General features: G+C 40.7%; 1 protein-coding gene across 2 annotated transcripts in view; it reads right to left on the reverse strand.

The window, feature by feature from the left end:
• Positions 1-14,827, reverse strand: part of MICAL2 (microtubule associated monooxygenase, calponin and LIM domain containing 2) — a 133,541-nt gene that overhangs the window by 45,305 nt on the left and 73,409 nt on the right. The window contains exons 21-25 of one of the 2 annotated variants that reach the window (XM_087744681.1): positions 13,938-14,045; positions 13,425-13,505; positions 11,793-11,979; positions 10,622-10,710; positions 10,197-10,296 (exon numbers count right to left, since the gene is read on the reverse strand). In XM_087744681.1, the coding sequence (XP_087600807.1) occupies positions 10,197-10,296; positions 10,622-10,710; positions 11,793-11,979; positions 13,425-13,505; positions 13,938-14,045 (565 nt within the window). The remainder of the gene's footprint in view (positions 1-10,196; positions 10,297-10,621; positions 10,711-11,792; positions 11,980-13,424; positions 13,506-13,937; positions 14,046-14,827) is intronic. The other variant, XM_087744689.1, reaches the window with a different exon arrangement.

Consider the following 14,827-nt stretch of genomic DNA (forward strand, 5'->3'; position numbering starts at 1 on the left):
ATGGTGAGAGCTCCCGCGGTACTTCTTGGCGAAGGCAAGTCAGACCGAGCGGGAGCCCCACACAAGCAGAAAGGGGGAGTGAGCCTTGCTAAGCTAACCAAAGTATGAAAACTTAAACTAATACAAACCCAGAGAACATCCCTGAAGGCAGATGAAAAACAGAAACAGAGCCAGGAAACAACAAATTTTTAAATTATATCAGCCTTTCTGCTTTGGGCCACAACACACCCAGCGTACTGGTGGTCAGGAAGAAAGTTTCTGCAGGGAGGCTGGTCCAGAAAACACCCCCGAGAGCACCCTGATCCGTGGCCTGGGAGGCTCCTCACGCCAAGCACAAGGTCTGGTGGCTGACTGGGTGGAGATGCCCCAGCTGGGCCCTGGAAGGGGGTAAGAAATTGTTCATACCTGCTGCTGGCAGTGAGAGGGGACCCTGCTCCGACTGCCCTGCCCCGAGGCCAGGCAGCTCAGCACCCACCCCACGGCTCAGGAAAAAGCAGACAAGAAACAACCGATTTCTTACAGCCCCGTCCACATTGCATACCTGTGTGACAGCCCTGTCCCTGTTGCATATCTGCGTGATGTCCCTGTTCGGCAGGGGGGAGGAAGAAGGAAACCTACTGGAATTAGGTGTTGCAACCTGCACCTGGGATGCGATATTTTGGCACCTCTGACACATCACGTTTTTGTGACTCCCTGACAGCTGTGAAGCAGGAGCAGTACTTACCCACAGCTGCCCCAGCCGTTCAGGACTGGCAAAGGGCTTTCAGGTCCTCAGGTGAAAAGCACCACTGAAATCCCAAGTGCTGCTCTTATCAGCAGAGGCGGGTGCCCGGGCACCCGGGGCTGGCACACAGCTCACCTTCCCTGCCGTGCAACTGGCCCAATACACCACAGTGCCCCCCCGTACAGACCCCAGCCTAACTTGTGTCCTGCCTTTCCGGCTGGCAACCCCCAGGCTCTTAGCCTGCCACTAAATGGTGTCACCCCATAATTCATTCACAGGATGAGCGGGCTCTGCCTGGCCTTGTATGGAGCTGCTGACTAAGGCAACGACAGCAGTGAACAATTTTAAAGTGGAGCTACTCATAAATGTAGGCAGCTCTGATCGTGAAAGCAAACACCAGCTGGCATCAAAAACTGACATTAAGACATTCAGTCAGCAGACCACAAACTGATTTGTAGCACAGCCAGCACACTTCACTGCCTCTCTGACTTCTTACTGTATAATAAACAAAAAAGATAAGTTACGAGTCCTGCTTATAATGCAGCAGTGCTTTAAGAAAGCTGTGGGGCAGAAGGAAGGTGTCTTCATACCAGTGCTGTGGAAGCACAGCTGACATGAACCCATCCAGCACGGGGGTGAGACACAGAGCAGAAAGGACTCGCCAGGGAAGCACAGCCCACGTGGCACTGCGAGAAGGAATGGGGGAACCACGACACCTCCAGCTCGGTTGGACCTTGGTCTTGCTGCAATACTCGGGTTACCAGCCCACACTGGAGCGAAACCTGAGACAGCTTCAGCTCTGCCCTGTAGCCTGAACCTCAAAACGTGTAGGGCTGCATGGGAGGATTACCTGTGTTAAGAGTTTGAAACTGAAAATATCCCATTAAGATATTTCACAGATCTGCCCTAAGAGACTTTACGGCTCCTAGTGGCATTCCCAAACTGACGGCCTATCCAAACTTGGAGTTTCCATCACACCTGAGAAACTGCCAGGCAGATTTCTGTCCTTGAAAAAGGGCTCCTGTAAAAGATACGATGTTTGACATTTCACAAATTTCAGTTCTTGCCACCTCTCTCCTCCTTTTTCCTCAGGCCTCCTTCATAGATCTACAGAAGTCAGTTCCACGTTACGGTGGCTAACAGGGCAAAGAATGAAGACAACCACTGCTCCATTTCTGTGGAGTGGCACACCGCTCCCTGTGCACCGGGGCCTGATCGCCTGCCCCGCTTCCAACCGCCAAAAGCAAATGCTTTCCTGCTGCCCCTTCTCCACCCGTGGCCCAGCGACAGGCTCCACCACGGCCCATTCCTCCTGCCCCCTCGCCAGGAGCCCATCTTCTTCCACTCCCCCGTGGGCCCACACCAGCACCCACACAAGTTCTTCAGCAGCAAACCACTTTTTCAAAGAATCCATTACTTACTCGATGAACAGACACTTCTGAATTCAGGCACAAAATATAACCAGGGAATTTGAAGCTGGCAAAGCAAGACAGAGCCCAAAGCACACGACTTTTGAACGCACCCAGGACAGTGCACATTTGCTCTAATACAAACTAAGCAAAAATTAATAGAGACAAAGGAAAAAGCAACTCACTGAAAACCTACTAGGTATGCCGAATGTACGTATTTATGGAAAATTGCTTCTCAAACAAAACCGGCTATGATAACACACTATTTTTATCATTTTAGAGTAAATATATATTTTATCAGAGCAATCTGTGTTAGTCTGGTATATTAATGCATGTAATAATTGTGAATTTGGAGTGCAGCCACAATGGTTTCAGTCTCTAGAGTGACCAGTGTCTGTTGAAATAATATTTTTTTTGCACACAGACTCAAAGCACCAAAAACCTTAAAACAAAGATGTGAATTAATACCTGCAGAATAAATGCTGAAAGAGCAAATTCAAGACTATAGCAATATGCAAATTGCTTTGCAATTTCAGATTTCAAAAGAACATATCAGAACTTCCAGCCATTTCAAACAAGTTTGGAGCCCACCACCTGATGAGATGAGATCAAAGCTTGCCTTCTTTTTATGTTAAGACAGTTCATGAAGAAAAGGAAAGAGACTTGGTGAAATATTTACATGACTAATATATATACTTGGATAGAACATTAATTCATAATGTCTTCTGATCTTCAGCAACATGATCTTTCATGCAAAAAAATCAAGTCATCTGCAAACATGTCATGCCTTCGAAAACATAAATATTAATGAGGAATTCTGTGCATTTCAGAACTCATTGTTTTGATTGGAATGTAAGGAATGAGTGAGCCAGAAATGAATTAAAGTCAATTATAGCAACTAATTGCCATAATGCTGTGGGAAAACGCAGACCATAGCCCTTGCTTGAGGTTGGAATACATACACAGAAGCAACTTTCACTGGCATTTTGTAGCTGTAGCAGTCTAGAAGGAACCAAGAGGAGCAGAAATTACTCCTCTGGGTAGAGTTAATGAAAGGCTGACATTTGAATTTGAGCAATTTTAAGAAGCTTTGTCTGTACTTTTTTCTCCGAATCAAGTACACTTAAAAAGTGCAAGATCTTTTTCATTATAAAGCATTAGCATAATTCTAATAAAGGAAGGTTATCTTTACAGAATCCTGACATGTTTGTTTTTCATTAACAGACATCTAGGCAGGTCACGCCGCGTTGCTTTGAGAATGAAAGATTGGTCTGGCTTTTCAAAAAAAACACATCTGTGTACGTATTTCCAATCCAAATGGCCCTGGTGGCAACAGACAAGTTCAGAACCCATTTGAACCAGAATAAAGAGGAGGAAAGACAGAGCAACTCCTGAGCCTGCCAGACACAGCAAACGTCACCTCTGCACTTCTAGTGCTATAATGGCATCTATAACATCAAGTAGCTTTCAAGTCTTAGAAAGCATTAACTATGTAGAGCGGCATTAGTATCATCTGCTCCGAAACCATGATTTTTGGAAGGCACCCAGTTCAGCGGCAGCTCGAGACCAGAGTAGCAGCCTGTTTGCCATTCAAACAAGCACCGCTGCCAATTCCAGCTTTACAAAGGGACAAAGCATGACTGCTTTGGGGTGCATTTGTAACAGCGTGTGCTTGCTGGAGACCGAGAGCACTGGAGCTTTTGGAGAGAGCTCAACGCAAGAGCAGTAGGAGGATTCAAGCCTCCTACTCGCAGGGAGGTCTGCTCATGTGGCCAGGGGAAGACAGGAGTCCCAAATTAGGCTTGTTAAATTCGTTCAGAACTTAACCCGCTTATGTCTTCCTCTAGCAGCATTACTGGGAGCAAAAGAAGGAATATTTAGTTTTATTGTGTAATGATTTTGACTGAGAGTGAGGGAACTAACAAACTTGCTCCCCTCACATTGCTCATTTTGTCTCTTTTATTTCTTTTCCACACACTGTGTCCTGTCTTGTCCACTAGCATTCCACGGCATGGACTGTTTACTACTAGCTATGCTCCTCTAGTGGTAGGATTTGCTAGTGATTTGACTTTTTGGGCCTTCTGCGCCACCCTGAGCAACACAATTACCACAAGCCTAGGCTCTGACATTACTCCAATTCCGAGCTATTGCACTGATGTTTTAGCAGGAATAACTGAAACTTTGTGAGAATGGCACGAACATCTGATGCCTTTCAAAGCTTCAGTGCCAAACAAATCATCACCTTCTACAGACACAAAAGCATCTACTGATGTTTCCACGCCACTGCCTCTGCCTAAAATGATCAAGTAAAGATGGTAGAAATGATCCTGCTCCGAAACTGTAAATTGTGCAAAGAGTAAATGTAGTTTTACCCGAATTGCTTTGTCCATTGCAATTAAGGAAGTGCCAAGTATTGTCTTAAATAGTATTTGTTGCTCTATGTTTTCATTATGCAAATCATCTCCCCCTCGGACAGCGAACTTTCTGCTGTGCATGGTGGCTTTTTCTCTGGCAGAGAAGATGGAGTATTTCATTGGGAATAACATTTGTTCTTCTTTAACAATGCTGTCTTTAGCAACACTTTCAAAAAAAATTCATTTCTGTCATTCAATCAACCCTAGTGAGGCTCAGTTTGAATTAACTTAAAAAAAAAAGTATCACACAATCTTTCCATTACATTATTGGGACTACTCTTTCTGGGATTTGTTTCTTTTTCTTGAAATACAAAGGAAGAGATTATAGCTTAAGAATTGCAGAGCAAACAAGAGAAAGAAGGTGAAGGGGAGGAAGACTTAGGAAAGCTCTTTTGGACAACCTGCAGTTTAAAAAGAACCACAACACCGGCTTTAAAAACAAAAATGAAAATTTTAAAAAAATCCATGACAGAGCAAAGGAAGGCAAAATAAATAAGCAAATAAATAAATAAAACAAGGCTACTGTTAACAGATAATAGGTCACCACTAGCTGCAGCTTCCAGGGGTCCAGAAGATACAGGGAGCTTGCAAATAGCACTCCAGAGCCAGTAGCAAAGGTACAGCTTTACCCACAGTTATTACCTGCTTTTCCTGTACATAAGATCCCAAACACATGTAACTTAGCATGACATTTGTTAATATGTAAAATAAAAACATAAGGAAAGGTAACAAAAGTCAAAGAGAAAAAGACAAGTGTCATTTGTGTATGCAATACAAGCAACCCCCACGCTCACCAACACCAACTTAGCATTCCAAGGAAAGAGAAATCCCAGCACCAGGCACCTCCTGATCTGCAGCAGATGGGATAACTTGTCAAGGACCCCGACGTATATCCCTTTCAAAAGGGACACACATGCGATTATACCACCACAGTGAAACTCTCTGGCCTTTGGGTCAGGCCACAACAAGGATAACACAACAACATCCACCAGAAGAGGAATTTGTGAAATGAGTGTGAAGTCACTATTAAGCCTCTGTCCTCAGGAAATATTTTTAAAAGGAAAAGATGAAACAAGGAGACTTATAAAGAACTACATTTATTTTTGTTTACAGCAGATATCATAAATAAAGCTAAAACAATTTTCACTGTGTGCAAAATACAGAATTTCCATGTGAAAATTTAAATACAGTGTTAAAAACCTATTTAATAAAAATATTCAGTTAAGATTATAAAGTAAAATGAAGACAGAAGATTTAGGAGGAGAAAGGACAGAATCCTCACTGGCTAGGAAGAGCTAAGAAGACTCTGCAACAGAGGATAAAAAACACAGCAATGGGAAGTGGTTTGAAATGGCAGACCTTTACGTCATGACCTTCATCTCAAAGCATGCTGAGCTTTGTAACAAAACACCGTAGCCCTGAAACAGATAGGAAGTCATGTCCTAACCATTTGTGCAGGAAGTGACGCTTAAAATAGAGAGGTTTCTGTGTGGGCACAGCACGGGGATTTTCAAAGCCCATCAAGACATTTTAGGATACCCACACAAATAAATACTATTGCTTTAGTCATGCAAACATACAGGTCAGCAAGATAAGGTGTGGGGCTCTGACCCTGCAGCCTTTCTGCCTTCCTGGCTGAGGTGTGTGAAATGGGGCAAGTGGCAGAGGATGTTTTGCCCCTCCTGAAAACTGCTGTTTAGATCAATTCCCGAAGGCCCTTCCCTTTGAAAGGGATCCTCAGCAGGGAAGGATTGGTCATGGCCATATCAACCAAAACCTTAGCACACTTGCTTGTCAGACTGAGCCCTTGGTTCTTCTTTGGATTCATTTCCCCTTCCAGATTATCAACACGTGATTACACATACTGGCACTTATATAAAAAATACATACAAAATAATCGCACAAATTTGTCATGGAGAGTAGTGGCAATGTCTCATGCAGCAAGACAAATCCATTCATCAGAGTGGCAAATAGGGCCTAGTTAATTAGTTAACAAAACAATTCAAACCAAAACACTCTGGTTATATAAACTTGGCCTTTTGATATTACAGACTAAAAATAGCATGCACATCTATTGCTGTTAGACCTGCCTACTATGTTACTTGGGGTGGAAGACTGGAATTTGCATCACTTTTTCAGCAGAATCCTTTTATATCGCACTTTTCCAGTATGAAAGCAAAGAAGTGCTTACAAAGTGCCACAGTGCTCAAACGTTACTTGCTCATTGCATATTTGAGCTCATTGGAAATTTGCTCATTGCATAGTTGAGCTCAATGGAAATAGATGTTCATGCTAACCAGGAGAATCAGCTAGCTAATCTTGTCCTGACCTTATCTTAAATCTTTCCTCCAATACTTTGAAAGAAATAAGGCTTTAACTAGTTCTTTCAAGAAACAATATACTTGGCTAACTTACCTTAAAGGCACAAGGAAGTGTACATGCACAGACACAGAGAGAAAAACATTCTCTACAGAGAGCGCAGATGTTACCTTTTCTAGAACCACAAACTCAGCAACAGGTTAAATGATCATGCCAAAGCTCACATCCATTAATATACCAGACACACACAGTTTGCTCCAAAAGTCTTAAAAAAAAACAAAACGCAAAATGAAATGCTGTCAAACAACAGTGTTAGTCACACAATTTTGGAACTGGCAAGCAGAAAAAATCACCTGAGAGCAGAAAGGCTTCAGCCAGTGAGCGGGTGCAGCACCGGAATGATGAGTTGGACTAAAAGCAACAAGGGAGATTGACACAGAAGACAGCAGGAAAAAGAATACAGAACTTAAACTTGGTTATATAGGAAAGCATCAGAAAGATTACGTATGCACAAAGAAGAATTGGCCAAAATGAAACTGCCTTTTTTCATTATCTCATGAATGAGGACAAATAGGTATGAATCTTACTAGCAGAATATTAAGATGAAGAGATTAAAAAAAAAAAAATCTACCAATTAGATTGATACCAATAAAAAACCTTTCCAACAGAAGTACCTGCAAACTCGCGGTGGAATATGCAGTGTAATTAAGATTCCTCAGAAAAATGTTTTCATTATGCAAGTTCCCAAATGGTGGTGTGAGAACGTAGGGATTTTATTCCCTATTATATAAATATATATAAAGCCAATACTATCTTTTTAATTTTATTATTTTATTTTTAAACTTTCTACTAGTAAGATTCATTTGCTTTAAATTCATTGGACAGAGATTTCCAAATTTCTTACTATATCACCATTTTCTGTAAGTTTACCATTATGGACACTGCTGAAAGCAGAAAATTTCCTGTAGTAAACAGCAGGGGAAAATTTCAGGAAAAAATGTTCCTGAAGACTGTGGTGCTGACAAACTGAAATAAAAACTGATGGCAAGCCAAATTTTAAAACTTTACCACTTAGCAGTTTGCTGTGTTGCAGGTAAATCGCACTGCAGATTTTTTCCTTTTTAGGGTGAAACAATTACTGTCATTAGCAAATAATTAAAAAGTATACAGTGTTCCAAAGTAGGTTTTTTTTAAATGCTATAAAAGAGGTACAGATACATTCCTTTACATATATACAGATGCCCACCATGTTACTATAATTGTTGCTGTGTCCAGTCAGTATTCTAGCAAAGTTTTGCTGAATACATGTTTGAGTATTAATGGCAATTTATTTCAAACGAATGCTACCTTATATCTAAACCATTTTCTTCAAGCACTTTTTCAAGTTGTGTGCATATACTTAACAATTTTTTCCCAAATTACATAAGCCACTCTAAAATGTGAAAAGCATTGTAGTTTAAAGAAAGTCAAACTATCTAGAAGAAAAATCCAGTTTGTCATTTATTTTAAACAGAAGACACATTTACTTTTAATACCTAAGAAACAAAACAATTCAAATCATCTTTTCCCACATTATGTTTAAAAAAAAAAAAAAAATCAAAAAACTGCCAGCCCATTAGCAGCGCAGTCATTTAAGACCTCTGGAAGGTGACCCTCAACTTTGGTACTAACTGAATGCGACATTATTTCCTATTATTTAAGCCACGTTCTTTGGGCTAGAAATAAATGCTACAGATGCTTTTAATTTTAGGCTATATATATTACCATGCTTATGTATTTACCTGTTTCCTGGTTAACTTCTGAATTTAAACATTTAAGTACTTTAGAGGCAGGGAGCATGCTTACCTCACTGGCTAACTAGGCTGAAAGTAAATCAGAATTTGGGATGTTGGTGTCTCCTTGCTGTTAAATAGCTTATTTAACCTATCCTGATACCTTCTGATTAAGGTAGACCTTGTTGAGAGACATCTGAAAGAAATTTACTTAATAGCTGCTCCAGATTATAGAATTTCACCTTTCTGCCATCAGCTTTATACATTGAAATTAACGAAATACCCAACTAAGAAGTAAGCTCCTTAGAATACGCTTGTAGGTTTTTGTTGTTTGTTCTAAACTTGTATTTTTAAATAATTCCAAAAGGCAATAGGAGCAGTGCCTACCCAGAGGCTCAACAGCAGTGATTTCAGTTACAGATGACTGCTCCATAAATTGATATTCCTTGAATCAGCCACTTAATGAGGAAGCCTTTACTTGAGAAATAAGTCAGGTCTAATTACACTACCAGTTCCTTTGACTTACAGTTTCAATCAAGCCTTCACTCAACTAAGATTTGCTCTTCAAATTTATTTCAAAACTTTAAATAAATTAGTAGCACAGACTATACCCGCTATCAACAAAGGGTATCTATCACATGTAAGAAACGTAAAAGGCATGACTAGGAGCAATGTGAATTAAGTCCATGATTGATTTTCTTTTTTTTTTTTCCTTTTTTTTTTTTTAACATGCAAGTTATAAACCTCATAACCCAGAGCAAAGATGAAAGCAAGAAAAAAAAAAAAAAAAAAAAAAGAAAAGGTATGTGCCATATTCAGGTTTCAAGACCCAGTCATTTGTCATAAATACTCCCCAAACATCTGAAAGAATGCATTCTTTCTTGGTCTAACAAAAAAAAAAAAGGGGGGGGGGGGCACACACAACAGGGAGAAGAATGGTTTTAAAATGTACCACCCCCTCAATGGTCTGATCACAGGATAAAATGGGAGGGGGGGGGAAATCTACAAAATATCCTTCATCCATCTCCGTGTTCTGGAAATGTGTCTGGACACTGCCCTTCATGCTTTAACATACAGTACACTTATATTGAAAATTTTGATTGCACCTCATTTATATCAGAAGGAACCCACCGTTCATTTAAGTCACACATTAAATTGCATGAAAAGTAAAAAAAACCAACCAACCAACCAAAAAAAACCCTCAAGAAAATAGTGAGGCTGTTAATTTTGAAAATCTGAAAGGCACAACTGAGCAAGACACGTAGAAGAATTTAAACCCTACAGAATTTTTTCACCCATTCAAGCACATTTTCAAGTGATAGCTCTGCTTCCCGGTACATATGAGTAAGTACCTCTAGAAGAGCACAGAGGAATGGCACACCAAGGCTCAAGAGTTCGTACAAGTAGGTATAGTTATATGCATTGTCCCTGAAATGAAGATTGGTAGCGTGCAGAAAACCATGCATCCAGTTAGACAGGCGTCTGGGAATGTCAAGCAGATCCCTTGTCACCCGAAGGGGCCAGCTTAGCGTGCCCCTAAAGAAGGAAGTCAGGATACCTGGGGACCTGTCCTCTGGACTGCTAGCAGTAGACAAAGTGCTTTCTGTGGTGGTCTCTGTGGGTTTGGGTTCCTCTTTCTTCCATGCTTCTGTTGCCTCCTTATATAAAGCATTAAAAGATGTTAAATACACTTCTAAAATGGAAAGTCCAGTTTCTGTTATTCTTTTCAAGTTTTTATATATATATTGACATTTCCAATTGCTTTTAAGTTCAACTTTACTTTGTATAGGAAAAGCTAATTTCCATTGAGAACCAGACTATAAATATGCCAAATTCACAGAACCAGGAGGTTATATTTTAATATTGATTTTACTACTTCGGGACATCAGGTAGAAAACATCTTACACAGACACACACACTGCACTCTGCTCCAGATAAAGCTGCCTCAACATTTCCTGCATTAGTAATATAACCAATACGTACCTTTCCCTGGATCTGTAATGTTGCTCTTCTCTTTCTGTGTTTAGTACTGATTTTGCAGTGCGTAAAATGAGGTTTACAGTAAAATTTACCTACAAGAGAAAAAATAAATTATATAATATTTTATCTATATGTCTATGGACTGAAACCCCACTGTTGCATCTATAAAAAGATGAAATCAGCATAATTAATGGTTGGGCAGCAAAAGGAATGGGAAATTTGCCATCAACTCTGAATAGTTCACAGCTCTGAACGGGTTTTTTTACAGTATACAGATTTGCACATTTGTTAAATAAGGCAAGGTCATTTATCTACCCCACAGGTTTAAGATTAATAAACAGAAGAAAAACAAGATTCTATAAATACCAAGTCACAAACTAACACAAGACATGAAGCAGCAAAAAGTCAAATAATCAGTTCAAAAAAGGTCTTTGCAAAAGATTCTCTGGACTGCAAAAGAACCACCTTTGGCCTTGAGTCTTTAATCCTTTTGTACAAAGAGATCAGGTTAATACTCTGATCTCAAATCATTTGGAAGTAGCAAGGGAATTTAAATTCTGTTTAATAATTTCCCTCTAAACTAAAAAACCAAAAACAAACAAACAAAAAAACCCAAAAAATAAATTCCCCATCTCCAAACCCCAGGCTGCAGGTGGGATTGAGCGCCCAAGATTTGAACCTCCCATTCTACAGCAGACTGGAATAAATTACACTGCTGCTTGGCCAGTACTACCGATTTCAACTCCTGAGCCATAACATCTTGAAAGAAATAATCTATATTCCCCCCCATCCGTGTAAATCTGCCACTATCATGGCTTATCCTTATAGATCATGTTATTTAATGGCCAGTTATATATGAGAGAGGAGACTAATTCTGTATTGTTAGAGAAAAATCACCTTTTTCCCCCCCCTGCTTTCAGCTGTGATTGGACAAATTGCATTTTGGTCACTCAATTTATTTTCTACTGAGGATTTCTTCAGGCCTTTCATAACTGGATTCTTTTGAAAGACTAGAACTGCAAGTACAAGGACTCAAAGATCAGCATGGACGCAAACAACATACTTGGCAGATTTCCTCCTGACCGAGCTACTCGGCCAGGTCTTTTTCCCTAGTTCCATTAAAAGCATCAATATTCAGACATCTTAAAATATTCTTAAATAGCTCCTATATTACCTTCTTCAACATCAAAGGCATAAATTCCTAAACGGAGTGTTGTAGAACATATTTCACACTTGAAGCACTCCCTATGAAAGAAGTGGCCTTCTGCACTCAGCCGCTCCATAACATATACCCGTTTTTTGCAGAAATAACAAATGTCACTCCCCCCAACAGACTGAGGAAATTCTTTTCGCAGAGATCCCTGTTAAAAGATAGAAACAGAAACACACATAAAGCCATTGCACTACACCCAGATATAAATTCTTATTAAGTGTGCAGCTGCTTTTAGCTGCTTAAAGTTTTACACAGCACCCTCCACATGCAATTAAAATGAGCATCAGTCAGCTTTTTTATTACTCATTTGCTGCAGTTCTGTAGGTTTATGCAGCAATTCATAAATCGTACATCACAAGGAATTCAAGGGGTGAGTTTTCAGCTGGACTTACATCCAGTTTCCCTCTGGGAGTTCACCGACATTTTGTGTTTACTCAGGTACAAGAGCAGCATCAGCCCCAAATGCTCGTTCACCACCCTGCACCGCGTTGGCTCAGGCACTCGCGTCTCACAGCTGTGAGCATCGGTGTTTCTCAAAAGAGGGCAAAGGCAGACCTTGCCAGCCTCGAACAACAGACACTCATTTGGAGCTAAGAAAACAGACACCCTGAAGTCTCAGTTCTTACACACTCCGGAGAAAAATGTAGGCTTGTGCTTCAAGATCCACGACAAAAAACTGACAGTCTTCGATGCTGGTGTCTGAACTAGCATTCACATCAGCTGCAGACATGCTTCCCCTCTCGGCCATGTTCGTCCTGAGACTACAGCCCAAACTGGGGCTTGGTTTGTTTTAAAAATCAATATCATTCCTACCGCGGACATTCAGAATATTTTTAACTCATTGGACTTTAAAATATGATCCATATTGAAAACTTGACACTATTTTGAAAGTTTTTGTTGAATTTGGGCTGGCAATTAACATTCTTTAATTGCTGCAAATCTCATCCTCTCTGTATATACATGCAAAAGGTACAGAAAAATAAATTATAAATGGATTAGATGCTACTGGGCTTCCCTTTTCTTATTAGAGGCAGATACAAGGATGTTACTTTGCATTATTGCATTCTGCTTAGTTATAGGTTGGTACAGAGGAGCATCCCATCTCTGCCACAGCTGCCAACATCTGCCCTCTTCCCCTGCCTCCCCCTGCTGCCACGTGAGGGGTACCACGCATGGGACAGAGAAGGCACAGGCTTGGAGAGTCCAGGCACATACAGACAGCAGCACACAGTCCACACAACTCATCTTTAATTTGCTAGCAAAAGGCGGCCTTGGAACAATTTTTTTAATGTTAAGCGCAAGTCACAATCGTCATTGTCACAAGTTCCACTCTTGTGCTTAAAAGTTGAGAATCCTATTCCAAATCTGCCATTAGCAATCCATTTTGCTGTGATGGATCATTTCAGAGTGTGAACAACATGAAACTTTTCGAATGAACAACGATGCAAATGGAAAACCATACAAATACATTTCTAAAAATGCAATGTTAGTAGGACAGTCAGATAGTTACAATGAAGTGGAAGCAATCAGAGTTTAGTGCTGGCTAATAAGTGTCATCACCACAACACAACACCTTACTTCACTTCCCAATACCTGACAGCTCTGAGCAGTGGAGGCAGGAGATGGAGAATGAGGAATGGGGCAAGAACCTGTAGCTCTGTCCAAAGACCGCTTCTGGATTCAACACAGAACAGTGTCAGAGTTTAAAAACAACTCTCTTCAAAATGAGGCACGGTGATTCAGCATTTGTGTGTTAAAAATAACTTCATAAACACGTACTGTACAAAACTTTCTTTAGAAGCCACCCTGATTAATAATTGCCTTCTGTTACTAATTGTACCAGTAATTACATTTAATAAAAGCCTCCTGAAGTTTTAATTCATATGGACAAGTAATAAAAATATAAATAGAAGACATGGTGAGCAACATTTCCAGCACATCCACACATCAGCATATTTTGCCAATATGCACTTGATTCCTTAATAAGTGTTAGACTAAGACCCTTCATAATGCTTAAAGTGCTCCACAATCAGGGTCATACATCAGGATGACATTCTGGAAACACCACTCTTTTGAGTTATTGTTTCTTTGTGGGTTTAGTCTTACCAGTTCAAGGGGGGAAAGCTGTGGCTTGGGTCTATGATCATTCACATACAGATTGACAAGAACTTCAGCCACAGCTCCAATTGCACGCGAGACCTTTCCTACAGTCATCTAACCAGAAAAGGGGAGAAGATGAAGAACAGAAGGGAAGGGCTTTAGTTATTCTTGAAAAAGAATTTAATGAGAAAAGGGCAAGAATTATTTGAAAACATGCAAACAATGATAAAGAGAAGCTGGGAGAAAGAGCAGAGGCAAAGTCTAGCAGAGCACAAGCATGTTCATGCGTGATCAGCGTGGTCCAGCTGGTGGCCACAGAAGGCTTCCATGCAGCCCACATGTTTCTCCCTGCGGATGATGGAGAAATAGCTGCTGGGAACAAATGTTGCTCCCACAGCACAAGGCCTTCTGCCATGTCTGCAAAAAGCTGAGCTGGGAACTACTGCCTGGCTACCAGGGTTGGACCATTCTGACAGATTAAGAAAACCCTTATGGTTCACTTTGACTTCTTGGGACTTTGTTGTTATATTTCGGAACAGGGGTGGGGACTAAACTGAAGGACCACAAACCGTGGCATTTCAGGAAACATTCTATGAAAATGTACTAGAAGTCCCACAGAGAAATGTTTTGTTGATGCTCACAGAGCAACCGTTCTCCCTCTCCCCAGTGACTCATCTTAATGCCAGGGAAAACTGGAGAAACTACGCTCACGAAAGGAAGACATCTCCTTTATCTCCTTCATCACACTACTGCAGTCATGAATGTTAGGCTGTTTCTAACCAAATTTATCAAATAGACAGGCCTGCAAGGACACTGTAGTTCCTTAGGCTGTGGCTCCAAACGCACCGTAGTCAGACCACTGACTACATAGTCCAGGCTTCCTTGCGAAAACATAT

This window comes from Nipponia nippon, unplaced genomic scaffold (genome assembly GCF_047370975.1).
Source record: "Nipponia nippon isolate SJK-2023a ecotype South Korea unplaced genomic scaffold, ASM4737097v1 scaffold_10, whole genome shotgun sequence".
In the NCBI taxonomy this organism is placed as follows: Eukaryota; Metazoa; Chordata; class Aves; order Pelecaniformes; family Threskiornithidae; genus Nipponia; species Nipponia nippon.